The 17,488-nt window shown below is 40.9% G+C and overlaps 1 protein-coding gene across 2 annotated transcripts in view; it reads left to right on the top strand.

The window, feature by feature from the left end:
• Positions 1 to 651, top strand: part of LOC140491626 (tudor domain-containing protein 7-like) — a 118,130-nt gene extending 117,479 nt beyond the window's left edge. For both annotated transcript variants that reach the window (XM_072590085.1, XM_072590092.1), the window contains exon 17: positions 122 to 651. In XM_072590085.1, coding sequence (XP_072446186.1) covers positions 122 to 342 — 221 coding nt within the window. In that variant the 3' untranslated portion in view covers positions 343 to 651. The remainder of the gene's footprint in view (positions 1 to 121) is intronic.
• The last annotated feature ends 16,837 nt before the right edge of the window (positions 652 to 17,488 follow it).

The raw sequence follows: 17,488 nt of genomic DNA, 5'->3' as shown, positions 1-17,488 counted from the left end.
CCTTTTCTTTTATCTACTGGTTATTTGAAATTTCATCCGCGAAATATATGTATTGTGCATTTTTTTAATGCAAACCAAATGAGCTTGACATTTGAACTAATATTTCCTGTGTATTTTGCAGGTGTCAAATGTGAACAGTGGTCAGAAGAAGCATCAATAGTTTTCCGTAACCATGTTGAGCGAAAGCCTCTTGTGGCCCAAATACAATCAGTTCATGGGAGTGCATATCCCTGGGATAGAAAAGTGGTGACTTACTTGGTGGACACATCCCTCCCAGACACAGATGTCTGGATACATGATCTGCTGACAGAGTACCTTGTAGAGCTGTCAAAAGTTGCATAATCATTGTTTACCTTAACAACATTTTAAAATAACTTTAACTTCTGACCATTAGCAATAACTGAAATGAGAGCACAATACTAATCTAGTTTGCTGTTATTTACAAGGTTTTCAAATAACTTGGGGATGGAATGTTAGTGATTCTAAAGGACCTCATGCTTTGTTTGTATAAAAAAGAACTTAACCAAATGACTCTTTTTGTCCACTTACCAATGTTTGGATTACTGTACTGAAGAGATTTGTTTATTGAAAATGTGCTATTGGTTTGCCACTTGCCTTTGCCATTGGCCATGTATTGAAGTGAAGGGTTGTGTAGGAATAATAAACTAATTAATCATTCTCATGGTTATTTGTATACTTATGCAAAGCTTAACTGTAAACAACAGTTCAAATACTATCTACCGTTTCATTTTAGTACTGGAGTTTCATTTTCCAATAGCTGAATTAAGAAATATTTTAAAGCGAGACTGTGTTATATTAAAAATGATTGAGATGCAATTAATTAGTAATAAGAAATCTATCAATCTGTCCCTGGAAATATAGTCAAAAGTTGAACTTCCACAGTCCCATGTGGAATTCCAAAAGTTCACAGTCCTCTGTGTGAAAAATCTTCACCTCACCTCAGACCTCAGACTTTTTAAAAAATTGTGCCCCAGGTTCTAGTCTGTCCAACCAGGGGAAACATCTTTCTTCTGTTTCCCTTCTATCCTTTTACCTATTATGTAAGTTTCAGTGAGAGCAGTTGTCATTCTTTGAAACTCTAGAGAATTCAGGCCCAATCTTTCTTCATAGGACAATCCTGCTATCCCAGGAGCAAGTCTAGTGAACTTCTGTTGCACTCCTTTTATGGCAATTTTAATTTTGCTGAGATAAGACCAAAACTGCGCTCCGTTCACCCTGGTGTGGTCTAACCAAACTCCTACACCATCAAAGCAAGACTTCACTTCTCCTATACTTCTGTTTTTCCTACCTCACATTTTTCAACATTATATTCCATTTGCTGTCTCCCAACATATTCATTGTATCTGAATCTTCCTGAAGCCTCCTTACATCTTCCTCACAGCACATGTTCCCATGTAGCTTTGTATCATCAGTAAATTTTGAAATGTTAGATTTGATCCCCCAACTCTAATCATGTGAACAATTGAATCCCAAGTACTCATTCTTGCAGTACCCACTCATCGCAACTGCTGAAAGAGGCAAAATAAAAGTTGACAGACTGAAACTAATCCAAGTCTCACTTTGAAGATTAGAAATACTGAACAAAGATACTCATCAATCAGCTGCTTTCCTGTACTCGTGATGTTTCACTGCTGTTGGTCTCAGTATAGTTAGGCCTCTCGATTCACGCCTTATTTCCTCTCCCCCTCACTTCTGGAGATTTTATTCCCTGGAATAACCCTTTTACCCTGAATTCTCATGTTGACCCAAATTTCCAGTTCCTTATTTTATCTCAGTCTCACTTCAGTGAAGTTTCCCTCACTCTAAGTGTGCACTGTGTTCTTCTGTCCTACCATTTAGTCTTCAAAGTAAAGAGGTAACTTTATTTTCAACAAGTAAGGGGATCACCAAAGAAAGGGCTTTTTTTTTACTTAACTGTTGAACTATGCCTATATAAATATCAAATAGATAATGGAAAGTGTCAATTTTTGGAAAGATTTTGTTGCTATTGGGTCTATATATATTACAAACTACAGAATCATCTATGAATGCACTATTCTGCTCGGTTTTACCGAAAGGTTTTCATTACAGCAGAAGATGGCTACCACTCCCTTGCATCCAAAAGGAGGGTATGAGAAATATGCAGAGCTGATCTTTCAGCTATCACTTTGAAATTATTTAGAGCCACAGATGTACACTTAAATTGGAAAAATCCAAATGTGACTGCACTGTAACAATTTTGCATTGTAGCTTTGCATGTTTCTGAAGAGGTTTATAATTAGGATCTAGGAAGGAGAATAATACAGATAACGCCAAGTCAGAAGTTGCAATAGCAATTTTTTTTTACAAGCTGTCAGCAATCTTTTAAAGTTGGTTAGATTGTGTTTACGTGCTCCAAAACACTCAGCCACTGCCTACCTCTCCTGACACGGCTGACCGTCACTGGGCTGAGGAGCCTGACTTTTTGACAGGAATGTATGTTTTTCACACCTGACACATGGAGGAAACCTTTTTACAGTTGACCATAGATTTTGATTTAAACCTTATATTCTCAAAAAGAAAGCCTGTTGACAAATGTAGTAGTTTTAAAGTTGGAATTTTACTGTAAAATGGGGATCCAAACTAGTTGGTGAGACAGAAACTAGTTCATCTATCTTTATGGATAGTTAATTATTTATTCAGTCTTGCAACTCCTTCCATGCATGAGTCCAACTGTTCCCTATTTATATCTACGCAGTCAATTAATTAACTAATCAACCCCAATCAGCTACATAACTACATGCTATTTTAACAAAATGAAGCACCACATTACAGTCATTTATTTATTTAAGCATCACATTTTATGTTGGTTTGCTCATGTAAAGGTTGTACTATGATCAGTCAGCACAGTACAAATACTGAAGCCAGCTATCTAAACAAAGCTGACTTAAAACAGTGCCAGTTCCCTACAGTTACAAATGATATTTTCTTTAAGGACCATTAAAACCTTTTGCCTGGATTTTGACCATTTTATGTATTTAGTTTGTAACAAAACAATATCTACCTTGATTGTAACACTTTGCCATTGCATACATGCAATCTTTAGTCCTATGCAGACAGATCTTCGTACAGCGAAACCATTTCAGATCAAATTAGTAAATAGGCTGATGTTTCCCATTTACACTGAATATAGTTTTTGATCTGTCTCACGTAGAAAAATAATAGCCAACAAGCTGTAATTTTGCAAGGGATTTGATAACATTCTAAATCTGCAGATTTATGATCTGATTCAATTTATTTTCAATTTTATATGTAGCTATATTTAGCAGAGCAGTTTGAAAATTCTCCAAATTTTTAAACTCCTGCTTGCTTGCAACTGGAGGGGATTTACGCACATGCTAGACAAATTTTAGACATTTTCTTTTGTATACAATGCTGTTGAGATTCAGAATTAATCCTATCCCCATGTCACAGTTCCATGATGTGAATAATACTTCAGAATTCCTAAATTGAAATTAGTGAGTTTTTCTATTTTCATTATATACAAAAAAGTTTTTTAATGGATTGACACTAAAATAAAACAAATCACATGCTCCACTCTATAAGAAAGCCTGTGTTTAAAGTACTGTTGACAATGTCCCTTACATAGCACCCTCTGAAGTTACCATCATTTCACCCCAACCATTGACCTCTGCTAATTCTGTTCCAAATCAAACCTCTTTTCTCCTTATGTGCTTAAGTTTCGCTTTTGCATTTTCACAAAACATTCTTTATTCAGTCAGACCATTGAACGGGTTACACATGCTTTCGGCATCAGAATATCTGCTTAATTTTACCACACTGAAATTTACAGATTTAACAGAGGACACTGCTGGGATATAATGTGTTCGGGTGCAGTGTATGTGACCTGTGCTAGGAAATTAATATTGAATTAAAGAGACTCAGACTAAATCAACAAGCAAATTTCATTCACGTTTAACAAGTAAATGAGCAGTACAGTAAATTAACAGCACTTAGAACAGTTATCAGCCTTTAGTATCAAAATAACATTGCTGCTGTCTTGCCTCTCAATTTTCATCTTAGTAACATATGTCTACTTAATTATAAAATTGTTGATGTGAAGTCAGGTACAGCTATTTTCTCCTACTAGTAAAATAACTGACTTCAAGTAGCCACACAAGTTGTCACACTATTTGTAACTCTTGAACCAGAACCGGTTCCAATTTAAAAGATGCAAATTATTTGCAATTTACAATAATGCTCCATATCTGTGTTTCCAACTGCATTCTGCTTAACTGCTGACACTGCATAATTTCTGTCTGTTACTGGACTGAGCATTAAATCAACAACATACCTATTATCAGAAAGCTTCCTTCCATATACCTAATATCACCAAATTCTCCTTTAATAGCATGCTGCTCAAAATGTGACCATGCTTTGTTCCCAATTTCTTCCCCATCTTCGCCATTTTCTATTGGGACTGCTTCTGCTCCCACAAAGTGTTACATTAAAAATACTACTTTACAGCTCTCACCTTTACTACTCTTTCAACTTTTTAAAACTTGTTTTTGTTTATGCCCTATCGTCCACAGCAAATAAGCTATTAAAAGCGCAAATAGTCTGGGGGGGAATAAAAAGTTATTTTTTCTTTTTGCCTTCTCAGTTCTGAAATCTAACCAAAAATGGCAAATTTTAGAAACCTTCGGCAGTGGGACAATAATTGTGGAGAGAACTCATTGATAGAATGCTTTGGGAGGATGTCTCCTCACCCATCTATACATTTTTCATCAGCTGTGCAATGGAAATGGTTACAGTGGCAATGTGGGCCTAATCAGCAAGACACATTTGATCTCTCCCCTTCATCCACTGGTGCTTTCTATTTTAAGCAAATTACCTTCCATTCCCCCTCACCTTTTAATATCCTCATCTATTTTGTCACTAAGATTATGACCATGCATTTAGTTGTCTCTGCTTCAGCCCAAGTTTTTAACCAAAATACTTTCTTCTCTTTGTCTAAGCTCTGAGCCTACGTTGTGATGCACAAATCCTGTGAAGGAGTAAATAATAAATGTTTCAAGGTTGGAACCATAAATATGAATGCATTGCAAATTTTTGATAGAAAGCAGTTTGGTGAACTAAGGTTTGGTGGTAAATCTTCGAGGAGAAAGTGAGGACTGCAGATGCTGGAGATCAGAGCTGAAAATGTGTTGCTAGAAAAGTGCAGCAGATTCGGCGTTTCGGGCATAAGTCCTTCTTCAGGAAGAAGCATTCCTGAAGAAGGGCTTATGTCTGAAACGTCGATTCTCCTGTTCCTTTGATGCTGCCTGACCTGCTATGCTTTTCCAGCAACACACTTTCAGCTTTGGTGGTAAATGGTTCCTTGACTAGGAGATCGGGTTAAAAGTGAAATATGTGTCAAAGTACTGATCTCCTAGATTCCTCTGAAATCCTTATCCATGCCTTTGTTATCAGACTTGTTTACTCCAATGTTCTCCACTCTAATGTCCCATCCTTCATATTTGGTAAATTGTAACTCCTAGTTTCTGGTCCTTGTTGACTTGCATTGATTGCGAGTGGCACAGCTATTATTTTCAGTGGAAGTATGGAATTACCCTGAGTGAGTGAGTAGGCAATGCAGACAGTATGTCAGGGTTTTGTTAATAGTGCTGAGGGTTGGGATGGGTGACAGGGAGTGAGGGAAGATGTTTCAGCTAATAGTGAGTGTGGTAGAGCATAAGCCTTGGTGGGAGGTGGAGATGGAGTGAGTGTGAGGTACCAGAGACAAGATGGTGGTAGAGTGGAGAAGGTTGTTGTCCTTTTTCCTACAGTGATGGGTAATGCTCCTGATGCATGAGACTATAAACTAAGTGGCATCTTTGGAGTCAGCTGGCAGGAACTGATATCAAGGCATCCACTACTGGCCTTGAGATAAGAGGAACTCCCAGTGTCTCCATCATCCCATCCAGCAGGACCACCAGCTCCCTGCCCACACAGCAGGGCACTGATGTCAACCTTCCTGCCATGTCCAGGGTAAACATTAGGAACCATGCCAGCCAGTTTGAGTTTAGTAAGATACAGTAAGAAAGCTTATTAGGCCGCCGGGTGGAAATCCTTCCAAAAAAAACTTGACACAACCAAAACAACACGTACAATTGAGCACAGTGTGTCCAAATGCTCAAAGTAGAGTCCTAGAGTTATCCGGTACGGAAACAGACCCTTCGTTGTCTGTGCCGACCAGATATTTCCCCGCATTTGACACATATCCCTTTAAGCACTTCCTATTCATTTGCCTATCTAACTGTCTTTTAAATGTTTAGATATAAATGCCTTTACTGCTTCCTCTGGCAGCTCATTTCATATACACACCACCCGCAGAATGAAAGCATTGCCTCTTGGGTCCCTTTTAAATCTTTCCCCTCTCACCTTAAACCCTGCCCTCTAGTTTTGGACTCCCCTACCCTTGGAAGAAGAGCGTGCCCATTTGACCTATTGATGCCCCTCATGGTTGTATAAACCTTCATAAAGTCATAGAGATGTACAACATGGAAACAGACCCTTGGGTCCAACTTGTCCACGCCGACCAGATAACCCAACCTAATCTAGTCCCACCAGCGAGCACCTGGCCAATATCTCTAACACTATGGTAGTCCCAGTCTATGTTTGGAAAGTTAAAATCCCCTACCCTAACCACCCTGTTATTCTTACAGATAACTGAGATCTCCTTACAAATTTGTTTCTCAATTTCCCTCTGACTATTAGGGGGTCTATAATACAATCCCAATAAGATGATCATCCCTTTCTTATTTCTCAGTTCCATCCAAATAACTTCCCTGGATGTATTTCCAGGAATATCCTCCCTAAGTACAGCTGTAATACTATCCCTTATCAAAAAAGCCGCTCCCCCCTCCTCTCTTGCTTCCCTTTCTGTCCTTCCTGTAGCATTTGTATCCTGGCCAGTCCTGTCCAACCCTAAGCCACGTTTCTGTAATTGCTATGATATCCCAGTCCCATGTTCCTAACCATGCCCTGAGTTTATCTGCCTTCCTCTTGCATTGAAAGTTACCCCTCAGCAACAGGAAACTCTCTCAACTGCCATTTCCCTGTTAGCTGCCAGATACGAATATAGAGGGGATAAGCTAAATAAGTTTGGGTTATCATCTCGGAGAAGCTTTGTATTATAAGCAGCTCTGTCTGGATTTATAGCTGCTGCTGCCTGTCCTGTGAAATCATCTCACATTCCTCTTGTATCATTGTTGAGTGCTAGTGAAATGAATATCTCATCAATATCAGCCATTCTTTGATCCAAGGAAGACATCTCAGGGTCATAGGTTTCTGCCATGTGCCTTCATGCAATGGACAAACCAATTCTCAACTCACAGGGCAAGTAGGGCAGGATGTCCCATGGGGTAATGGGATCTGCTGTGCAGAGCTTACTTCCTGTACCTTCTTTCTCTACTGTCAGGCTGCCTCAACATTAACATGTTTGGCCTCAAGTTGTGTGGTACAGTTTGGACAAATTGCCAAACTTTTGAATGATCAGTAACAAGCTGCTTCCAGTCATTAATGTAAATACTGCTTCAAGGAGAACTTCAGAATATCCTTACAGCTTCTTCTTGGTCCTTCCCTTCAGCTCGGGCCATTTGAGCAAGGAGAAAGCAGGATCTGACCAAGGAGGCTGTGCTTGGGCCTTCAGACGCAGGGTTCACGCAATTATTGTTGACTTTGTGGAGGTTTATAATGACAACTGCTTTGTACACCAGGAACTTGCAGAGTTCCTTCATTTAAAATATTCACTGCCACTGTTTGTAGAAAGTTGATTTAGCCACAGCTGAGCTGGTGTTGGATCACCTTGTAAATGGGTAGCCTTTTAAAAGAGGTGGCTGCTGAGATGGGGAAAAGCTCAATATATTCCAGAGTCTCTCCTTGAACATATTTAGGAAATGGAACATTTAACTGACCAAGTCTGGGTTGATATGTGAATTTTGTTTTGACGTGATTCAAATACAGGTTGAGGCTCATTGATGTGAAATCGAAGGGATTGTGAGAATTTTACAAATCTGGTACAAAATAATTGTGACATCATCATCCATAAACTGTACAACATGCTTCTCTTTAATGGTCAATGTCGCATGGAAGCATGGAGGTGTTTGATGTTTTATTTTACAAGTTGAAAGGGTTTGACCTCTCAGAAGTATTTATTATGGGCTGGCACGGTGGTTCAGTGGTTAGCACTGTTGCTTCACAGCGCCAAGGACCCAGATTCGATTCTAGCATCGGGTGACTGTCTGTGAAGAGTTTGCACATTCTCCCTGTGTCTGCGTGGGTTTTCACTGGATGCTCTGGTTTCCTCCCACAGTCCAAAGACATGCAGGTTAGGGTGGGTTGGCTATGCTGAAATTGTTCATAGTGTCCAGGGATATGCAGGCTAGGTGGATTGGCCATGGGAAATGCAAGGTTACAGGATATTGTGGGTTGCTCTTTGGAGGGTCAGTGCAGACTTTATGGCGTCTTTCCACAGTGTAGGAATTCTATGAATACTCGTACCAGAGGGCAGCTGATCTTTGAAGAGGTGAATGTCTGGTAGATTGTAAATTGTATGGGGGCTATTACACGGTCTTGCTTGACATTGGTCTAGATTTTGAGGAGGACAATTTCTGAACTCCCACTGCTGTCATATAATTATGGAGCAGTTGCAGATTTGGAATGAAAATTCTTGGACATCCAGATCACTGCAGCACAATTGACAGAGTCTTTACAATTTGCTTTGGTCCAGTTGAAGAAGGCCATAAAAAATTCCTGGTATTGTGTTGACACTTGGATTCTTCTGGCAACAAAGACTGTGTTGGATGTTCCTCTGAAATGTTTAAAGCCACAATGTGTCTCTGGGAGGATTACCTCAGCTGCAGGAAATAGATTATTCCAAAGAACCTGTACCAGGATGTTCCCAACAATGGACCTCAAGAAAATAACTCAACAGCATAGGTTTCCCCTTCCTGAGGGTAGTTACATTCCTGAAATCAGTATGTGTGTGCATGTATGTGTGAATGTATGTGGATGTGTAAGTGCGTTAATGTATGTGTGTCTGTCGAAATGTGGGTGTTTTAATATGTGTATTTTTGACGGTGTGGGTGTGGGGGTGTGGGGGTGGTGGGGTGGGGAAAAGCAGCTTATTGAGCAGCAAAGAGAATTCTCTCCCTGAAACCCAAATCTGCAGAATGAGAGCATGGAGCATTGACTTGAGCAAAATCCCACTAACCTTGACAGTCTTAGCTTGAATAGATTCAGGGCCACAGGTTTTGTTGTTTTCATCTGTTGGATTTCCTATTGTAATTGTCCCAAAAGGTTCAGCCGTGAATCCTTCCACAGGACATGAGAGTCATAGAGATGTACAGCATGGAAACAGACCCTTTGGTCCAACCCGTCCATGCCAACCAGATATCCCAATCCAATCTAGTCCCACCTGCCAGCACCTGGCCCATATCCCTCCAAACCCTTCCTATTCATATACCCATCCAAATGCCTCTTAAATGTTGCAATTGTACCAGCCTCCACCACATCCTCTGGCAGCTCATTCCATACACGTACCACCCTCTGTGTGAAAACATTGCCCCATAGGCCTCTTTTATATCTTTCCCCTCTCACCCTAAACCTATGCCCTCTAGTTCTGGACTCCCCGACCCCAGGGAAAAGACTTTGTCTATTTATCCTATCTATGCCCCTCATAATTTTGTAAACCTCTATAAGGTCACCCCTCAGCCTCTGACACTCCAGGGAAAATAGCCCCAGCCTGTTCAGCCTCTCCCTGTAGCTCAGATCCTCCAACCCTGGCAACATCCTTGTGAATCTTTTCTGAACCCTTTCAAGTTTCACAACATCTTTCCGATAGGAAGGAGACCAGAATTGCACGCAATATTCCAACAGTGGTCTCACCAATGTCCTGTACAGCCACAACATGACCTCCCAACACCTGTATTCAATACTCTGACCAATAAAGGAAAGCATACCAAACGCCGCCTTCACTATCCTATCTACCTGTGACTCCACTTTCAAGGAGCTATGAACCTGCACTCCAAGGTCTCTTTGTTCAGCAACATTCCCTAGGGCCTTACCATTAAGTGTCTAGGTCCTGCTAAGATTTGCTTTCCCATAATGCAGCACCTCGCATTTATCTGAATTAAACTCCATCTGCCACTTCTCAGCCCATTGGCCCATCTGGTCCAGATCCTGCTGTAATCTGAGGTAACCCTCTTCGCTGTCCACTACACCTTCAATTTTGGTGTCATCTGCAAACTTACTAACTGTACCTCTTATGCTCACATCCAAATCATTTATGTAAATGACAAAAAGTAGAGGGCCCAGCACCGATCCTTGTGGCACTCCACTGGTCACAGGCCTCTAGTCTGAAAAACAACCCTCCACCACCACCCTCTGTCTTCTACCTTTGAGCCAGTTCTGTATCCAAATGTCTAGTTCTCCCTGTATTCCATGAGATCTAACCTTGCTAATCAGTCTCCCATGGGGAACCTTGTCGAACGGCTTACTGAAGTCCATATAGATCACATCTACTGCTCTGCCCTCATCAATCTTCTTTGTTACTTCTTCAAAAAACTCAATCAAGTTTGTGAGACATGATTTCCCATGCACAAAGCTATGTTGACTATCCTGAATCAGTCCTTGCCTTTCCAAATACATGTACATCCTGTCCCTCAGGATTCCCTCCAACAACTTGCCCACCACCGAGGTCAGGCTCACCAGTCTATAGTTCCCTGGCTTGTCTTTACCACCCTTCTTAAACAGTGGCATTAAGTTATGGAGCTGTTGGAGATGTTAACCAGAGAAGAGAGAGTGAGCAAACTGAGCCAGTGTTTGCTCTAGTTTGAAGAATGAGACTTGATCTCATTTGAAATGTACAAAATCCTTACAGGGGATACATAGGATAGATGCAGATAAGATTTTACACTGGTTGGAAGTCTAGAACCAGGAGGCACAATTTAAAACTAAGGGGGGCTGCCATTTAGGATTGAGGTGAATTTTCTAAACTCGGGATGGTTTATCTTTGAAATTCCCATCTCAGAGAGGACTAGCAGCTCAGTCTTTGAGTATAATTTGCATAAAAGTTAAAGTTCTTAATTGGAGTAAGCCAAATTTTTATGGTATGAGACAGGATCTTTCAAGAGTTGATTGGAGTAGACTGCACGTAAAGAGACAAATAAATTATCAAAGGTGAAATAACAAGAGTTCAGAGGCATTATGTTCCTGTTCAAGTGAAGGGTGAGGCTTGAAGGATTAGAGAACAATGGAATAAAGGTATTGAGGGTCTGGTTGAGAGTAAGAAGGAATCCCAGTATAGACGCTGGGATCAAGTGAATTCCTTGGCGTATGAGGGTACAGGGGCATTTTTAAGAGGGAAATTAAGAGGATGAAAGGGAATATGAGATAGATTTGGCAGCTAAGGTTAAGGATAAACCAAAGAGATTCTACAAGTACATTAAGAGCAAAACAGCAACCAGGGCCCTTTAACAATCAACGAGGTCATCTATGTGGGGAATCACAAGAGATGGGAGAGCAACTAAATGAACCTTTCGTGTCAGTTGTTAATGTGGAAGAAGAAATGAAGGCCAGAAAACCTGGGGAAATAAATGTTTATATCTTGAAAACAGTCCACGTTACAGAAAAGGAAGTGCTGGAGGTCTTAAAAAACATACAAGTAGATAAATCTCCTGATCAAGTGTATCCCAGGATGTTAGGGAAGAAATTGCAGGGCCTCTAGCAGAGCTATTTGTATCATCTATAGCCACATGTGCGGTGCCAGAGGACTGGGACATCGCTAATATTGTGCCTTTATTTACGAAAGGCTGTACGGCGAAGCCCTAAGAGCTGTAGATATGTGAGTCTGACATCAGTGGTGGGTAAGTAGTTGGAGGGGATTCTGAAAGATGGCATTTACATGCATTTGGAGAGGCAAAGACTGATTAGGGATAGTCAGCGTGGTTTTGTGTATGGGAAATCATGTCTCACAAACTTGGTCGAGTTTTTTGAGGATGTAACCAAAGAAACTGATGAGGACAGAGTGGCAAACATTGTCTACATGAACTTTAGTAAAGCCTTTGACAAGGTTCTGGATGGTAGCCTAATAATTAAAGTTAGATCAAATGGAGTCCAGAGTGAGCTTACCAATTGGATATAGAATTAACTTATGGTAGGAGATAGAGGGTGGTCGCGAGGGTTGTTTTTCGAACTGGAGGCTGTGACCAGTGGTGTTCCACAGGGATCAGTGTTGGGCTGATGTATATAAATGTTTGCAATTTATATAAATGATTTGGTTGAGAATTTAGGAGGCATGGCTAGTAAGTTTGTAGATGACACCAAAATTGATGGTATGATGGACAGTGAGGAGGATTATCTAAGATTATAAAGGGATTTTGATCAATTGGGCCAGTGGGTGGAGGAGTGGCAGATGGTGTATAATTTGGATAAATATGAGTTATTGCATGTTGGTAAAACAAGCAAGTGCAGGATTTATACAGTTAATGGTAGGGCCCTGATTAGTATTGTCAAACAGAATGACCTAGGGGTTCAGGTACATAGTTCTTTGAAAGTTGCATCAAGTGGACAGAGTAGTTAAGAAGGCATTTAGCACACTTGCCTTCATTGCTCAGACCACTGAGTATAGGAGTTGGGATGTCGTGTTGAGATTGTATAGGATGTTGATGAGGCTACTTTTGGAGTATTACCTATGGTTCTGGTTGCCCTGCTATATGAAGGATATTATTAAATTGGAGAGGCCTCAGAAAAGGATTCCTGATGAAGGGCTCCGGTATGAAACATCAATTCTCCTGCTCTTCGGATGCTGCCTGACCTGCTATGTTTTTAAGCAACACGCTCTCAACTCTGATCTCCAGCATATGCAGACCTCACTTTCTCCTTCAGGAAAGGATAGGCTTGATAAGCTGGGACATTTTTCACTGGACAGTAGGGAGTTGAGGGGTGACCTTATAGAGGTTTGTAAAATTATGAGGAGCACCAATAAGGTGAATAGCTCGGGCTTTTTCCCTAGGGTGGGAGAGTTAAAGATTAGGGAGCATATTGTTAAGGTGAGAAGAGAATGGGTCATAGGCCAAATGCAGGCAAGTGGGACTAGGTTAGTTTGAGAAACTTGATTGGCATGGACGTGTTGGACCGAAAGGTGTGTTTCTGTGCTGTATAACTATAACTCTATGATCCTAGAGGTTGATAATTTGTTGATTACCACTAGCATAAAAGGTTTTGGGAATAGTGTGGGTTCAAAAAAAATTAAAGTGTTCAATCAGCCACAACTGTATTAAATGATGGGGCAGGTTCAACGGGCTGAATGGCTGACTTTAGTTTCTATTTTCCTCTCTCAGGAAGGATATCATTCTATTCCTTAAGAAGAGAGATACCTTTTGAGAGTGAAAGAGATTTTGACCATTTGACTTTGATCTTCAAAAGCCCCCCACCCCACCCCACCCCCAAATTTGGATATAATTACAATTAGCATATTCTCGAGTCTTGTGGGTTTTCCATTCCCACTACTTTTGTTTCACTTTGTCTTGAATGTCAGCCTTGAGTTGTTGGAATGCTGCCTTGCGAATCGATGTCTACCAATGCAAATAAAGGATTCTCCACAACAAAGATATAAAACACAAACCAAATGAGTATAGCTGATCACATGGGAGAATCCATTTATTTTTGATTGACAAAGGCCTCAACAGTTTCAACCAACCTAACATTTAGTCAATTGCAGTTTATCATTGGCAAATAAATATTTTTTGATAACATTGATGGCATTAGGCACACTTTATCCTGCTGAGAAAAACATCCATAGAAAATCATCTAAATGGGCTGTTAGTGCTAATTGACAAAAATGACATGTGGGCTAATTCAATCACAATAAAACCCATTACACTGTTTCAAACAAAAAACATCTTCAGTCTGTTTTAGCACATATTGCGGCTGTACAGGACATTGGTTAGGCCACTTTTGGAATATTGCGTGCAATTCCGGTCTCCTTACCATCGGAAAGATGTTGTGAAACTTGAAATGATTCAGAAAAGATTTACAAGGATGTTGCCAGGGTTGGAGGATTTGAGCTATCGGGAGAGGTTGAATAGGCTGGGGCTGTTTTCCCTGGAGCGTCAGAGGCTGAGGGGTGACCTTATAGAGATTTATAAAATCATGAGGGTGAGGGAGTCCAGAACTAGACGGCATAGGTTTAGGGTGAGAGGGGAAAGATATAAAAGACACCCAAGGGACAACTTTTTCATGCAGGGGGTGGTACGTTTATGGAGTGAGCTGCTGGAGGAAGTGGTGGAGGCTAGTACAATTACAACATTTAAAAGGCATCTGGATGGGTGAATGAATAGGAAGGGTTTGGAGGGATATGGGCTGGGTGCTGGCAGGTGGGACTAGATTGCGTTGGGATATCTGGTCGGCATGGACGGGTTGGACCGAAGAGTCTGTTTCTGTGCTGTACACCTCTATGACGCTATGACTCTATGACTCCTATTCTTAGAATTAATTTGGTTCTTTCCCTTCCTATATTCCATTTAGTAACAAGAATCTCTTCAATTCCTTAATGAAATCCATCATTACTCTATTACTTATGATAGTAATTAGTCCCCAAACATTTATCACCATTTATATCTTGGGTTTTAGTGGATACTTATTTTAAAAACTATTGTATCTCAGACTAATTGTTGCCTCTCAGGATGTTGTCATATGTTATCCATCATAATGATTCTCAAATGTTGTGGCCAAAGTCAGAAGTCACACAACACCAGGTTATAGTCCAACAGTTTTATTTGAAACAACGAGCTTTCAGAGCATTGCTTCTTCTTTGTCGGAGGGTAGCACACAGGCACAGGACTTATAGGTGGCGAGATAATGGCAAGATAATTCCAGGTAATTAAGAGTGTCAACAGATAAATACAAATAGGATAAGTGGAGTGTTGATAGGCTGAATAGCAAGTCTTTGCAGGTGATCAAAAGGCAAGATTAGAGTGATGCTGGAAAAGCACAGTAGGTCGGGCAGCATCCAAGGAGCAGGAAAATTGATGTTTCAGGCAAGAGCCTTTCATTTTGAACCCCTGGGTCACTCTGTTCAACAAAACTAAACAGGGCCCTACCATTAACTGTATAAATCCTGCTCTTGTTTGTTTTACCAAAATGCAATAACTCCCATTTATCCAAATTTAATACCATCTACCAATCCTCCACCCACTGACCCAATTGATCAAAATTCCTTTGTAATCTTAGATAATCCTCTTCACTGTCCACTATACCATCAATCTTGGTGTCATCTACAAACCTACTAGCCATGCTTCCTAAATTCTCAACTAAATTATTTATATAAATTGCAAACATTTATATACATCAGCCCAACACCGATCCCGGCGGAACCCCACAGGTCCATTCCTGATGAAGGGCTTCTTCTCGGATGCTGCCTGACCTGTTGTGCTTTTCCAGCACCACTCTAATCTTGACTCTAATCTCCAGCATCTGCAGTCCTCACTTTCGTCTAGGTGATCAAAAGTGTCAAACGGTGTGAAGTAAAGTGTCAACAGCTGAATAACAAGTGAAGGGGTGACCTAGGAACCGATTAATAAAGGCAGAGAGATAATTACAAATAATCAAAAATAAGATGGTGCTACAGACAAACTAAATGGCTGGAATAATATGATAGGTATAGTCATGATGATGGTCTAACCAAGGGAACAAGTAAAACATTGAACAAACTGATTAAGGAAGAGAGATAATAACAAGTTATCAAGGTGATAGTGTAAAAACAGAACAGTAAGGAAGATTTTACAAACATGGAACAATGTGGTGGGGTTACATGTGGTGTGACATGAACCCAAGATCACAGATGAGGTCGTCTTCATGGATATAGAACTTGGTTATCAGTTTCTACTCAGCAATTCTACATTGTCATATATCTCGAAAGCCACCTTGGAGGACACTTGCCCAAAGATCACAGGCTGAATGTTCTTCACCGCTGAAGTGTTCCCCAACGGCAGGGAAAACTCCTGCCTGAGAATTGTTCCACAGTGCCCATTCATCTGTTGTCATAACATCTGCATGGTCCAGCCAATGTACCATGCCTTGGGGCATCCTTGCCTGCAGCATATGAGGTAGACAACACTGGCCAAATCACATGAGTTTCTACTGTCTACGTGTTGGGTGGTATTTCCACATGTGATGGTAGAATGCATGTTGATTATCTGACATGTCTTGTAGAGATCATTGTGGCATCGTGGTCTCTAATCTCCTGAAGGCTAGGTAGTTTGCTGCAAACGATGGTCTGTTTAAGGTTTGGCAGTGGTTTGAAGGCAAGAAGTGGAGATGTAGGGATCGCCTTGGCCTTGGCAAGATTTTTGTCATTATCAAGGATATGCTGAAAGCTGTGAAGGACATGGCCCACTCCACAGAAGGGCTGGATGACGCAGGATACTCCATTGGTCATGTCCCATGTCTGTCTTCTAGGGAGGTCATTGCAGTTTTTTGCTGTAGCGTGTCAGAACTGGCGATCGCTGAGTTGAGCTGTCCTGTTCTTAGGGTGCCTTTCAGCATTGCATTCCTCCTTGTCTGAGCAGATGCTATGTATAAACAATGTTTTGATGATACGGCAACCTCATAACAGTCACTGTTTGAGTTTGAGATTTTTTTAACATTTTGACCTTCCATCTTATTAAACTCTACCTGTTATAGAGTCATAGAGATGTACAGCACAGAAACAGACCCTTCAGACCCAACTCGTCCATGCCAACCAGATATCCCAACCCAATCTAGTCCCATCTGCCACACCCGGCCCATATCCCTCCAAACCCTTCCTATTCATATACCCATCTAGATGCCTTTTAAATGTTGCAATTATACCAACCTCCACCATTTCCTCTGGCAGCCCATTCCACACATGCACCACCTTCTGTGTGAAAAAGTTGCCTCTTAGGTTTTTTTTTATATCTTTCCCCTCTCACCCTAAACCTATGCCCTCTAGTTCTGGAGTCCCCCAACCCAGGAAAAAGACCTTGTGTAAAAAGTAGTGGACCCAGCACCAATCCTTGTGGCACTCCACTGGTCACAGGCCTCTAGTATGAAAAACAACCCTCCACCACCACCCTCTGTCTTCCACCTTTGAACCAGTTCTGTATCCAAGTGGCTAGTTCTCCCTGTATTCCATGAGGTCTAACCTTGCTAATCAGTCTCCCATGGGGAACCTTGTTGAACGCCTTACTGAAGTCCATATAGATCACATCTACTGCTCTGCCCTCATCAATCCTCTTTGTTACTTCTTCAAAATACTCAATCAAGGTTGTGAGACATGATTTCCCACGCACAAAGTCAAGTTGACTATCCCTAAATTCTCCTCTGTCTCCTATTTAACTTTACACTTTGCTCAAGCCTCTCATTGAAAAATGCTATTTAATCCTTTAACTTTAGTTTGGTCATAGGCTTGGCAAGAGTTGTTTAAAAGTAGTTTTTGCTCATG

Source organism: Chiloscyllium punctatum, chromosome 2 (genome assembly GCF_047496795.1).
Source record: "Chiloscyllium punctatum isolate Juve2018m chromosome 2, sChiPun1.3, whole genome shotgun sequence".
Taxonomy (NCBI): Eukaryota; Metazoa; Chordata; class Chondrichthyes; order Orectolobiformes; family Hemiscylliidae; genus Chiloscyllium; species Chiloscyllium punctatum.
Note: the sequence above shows the minus strand (reverse complement) of the source record. Positions and strands in the feature narration are given on the sequence as shown.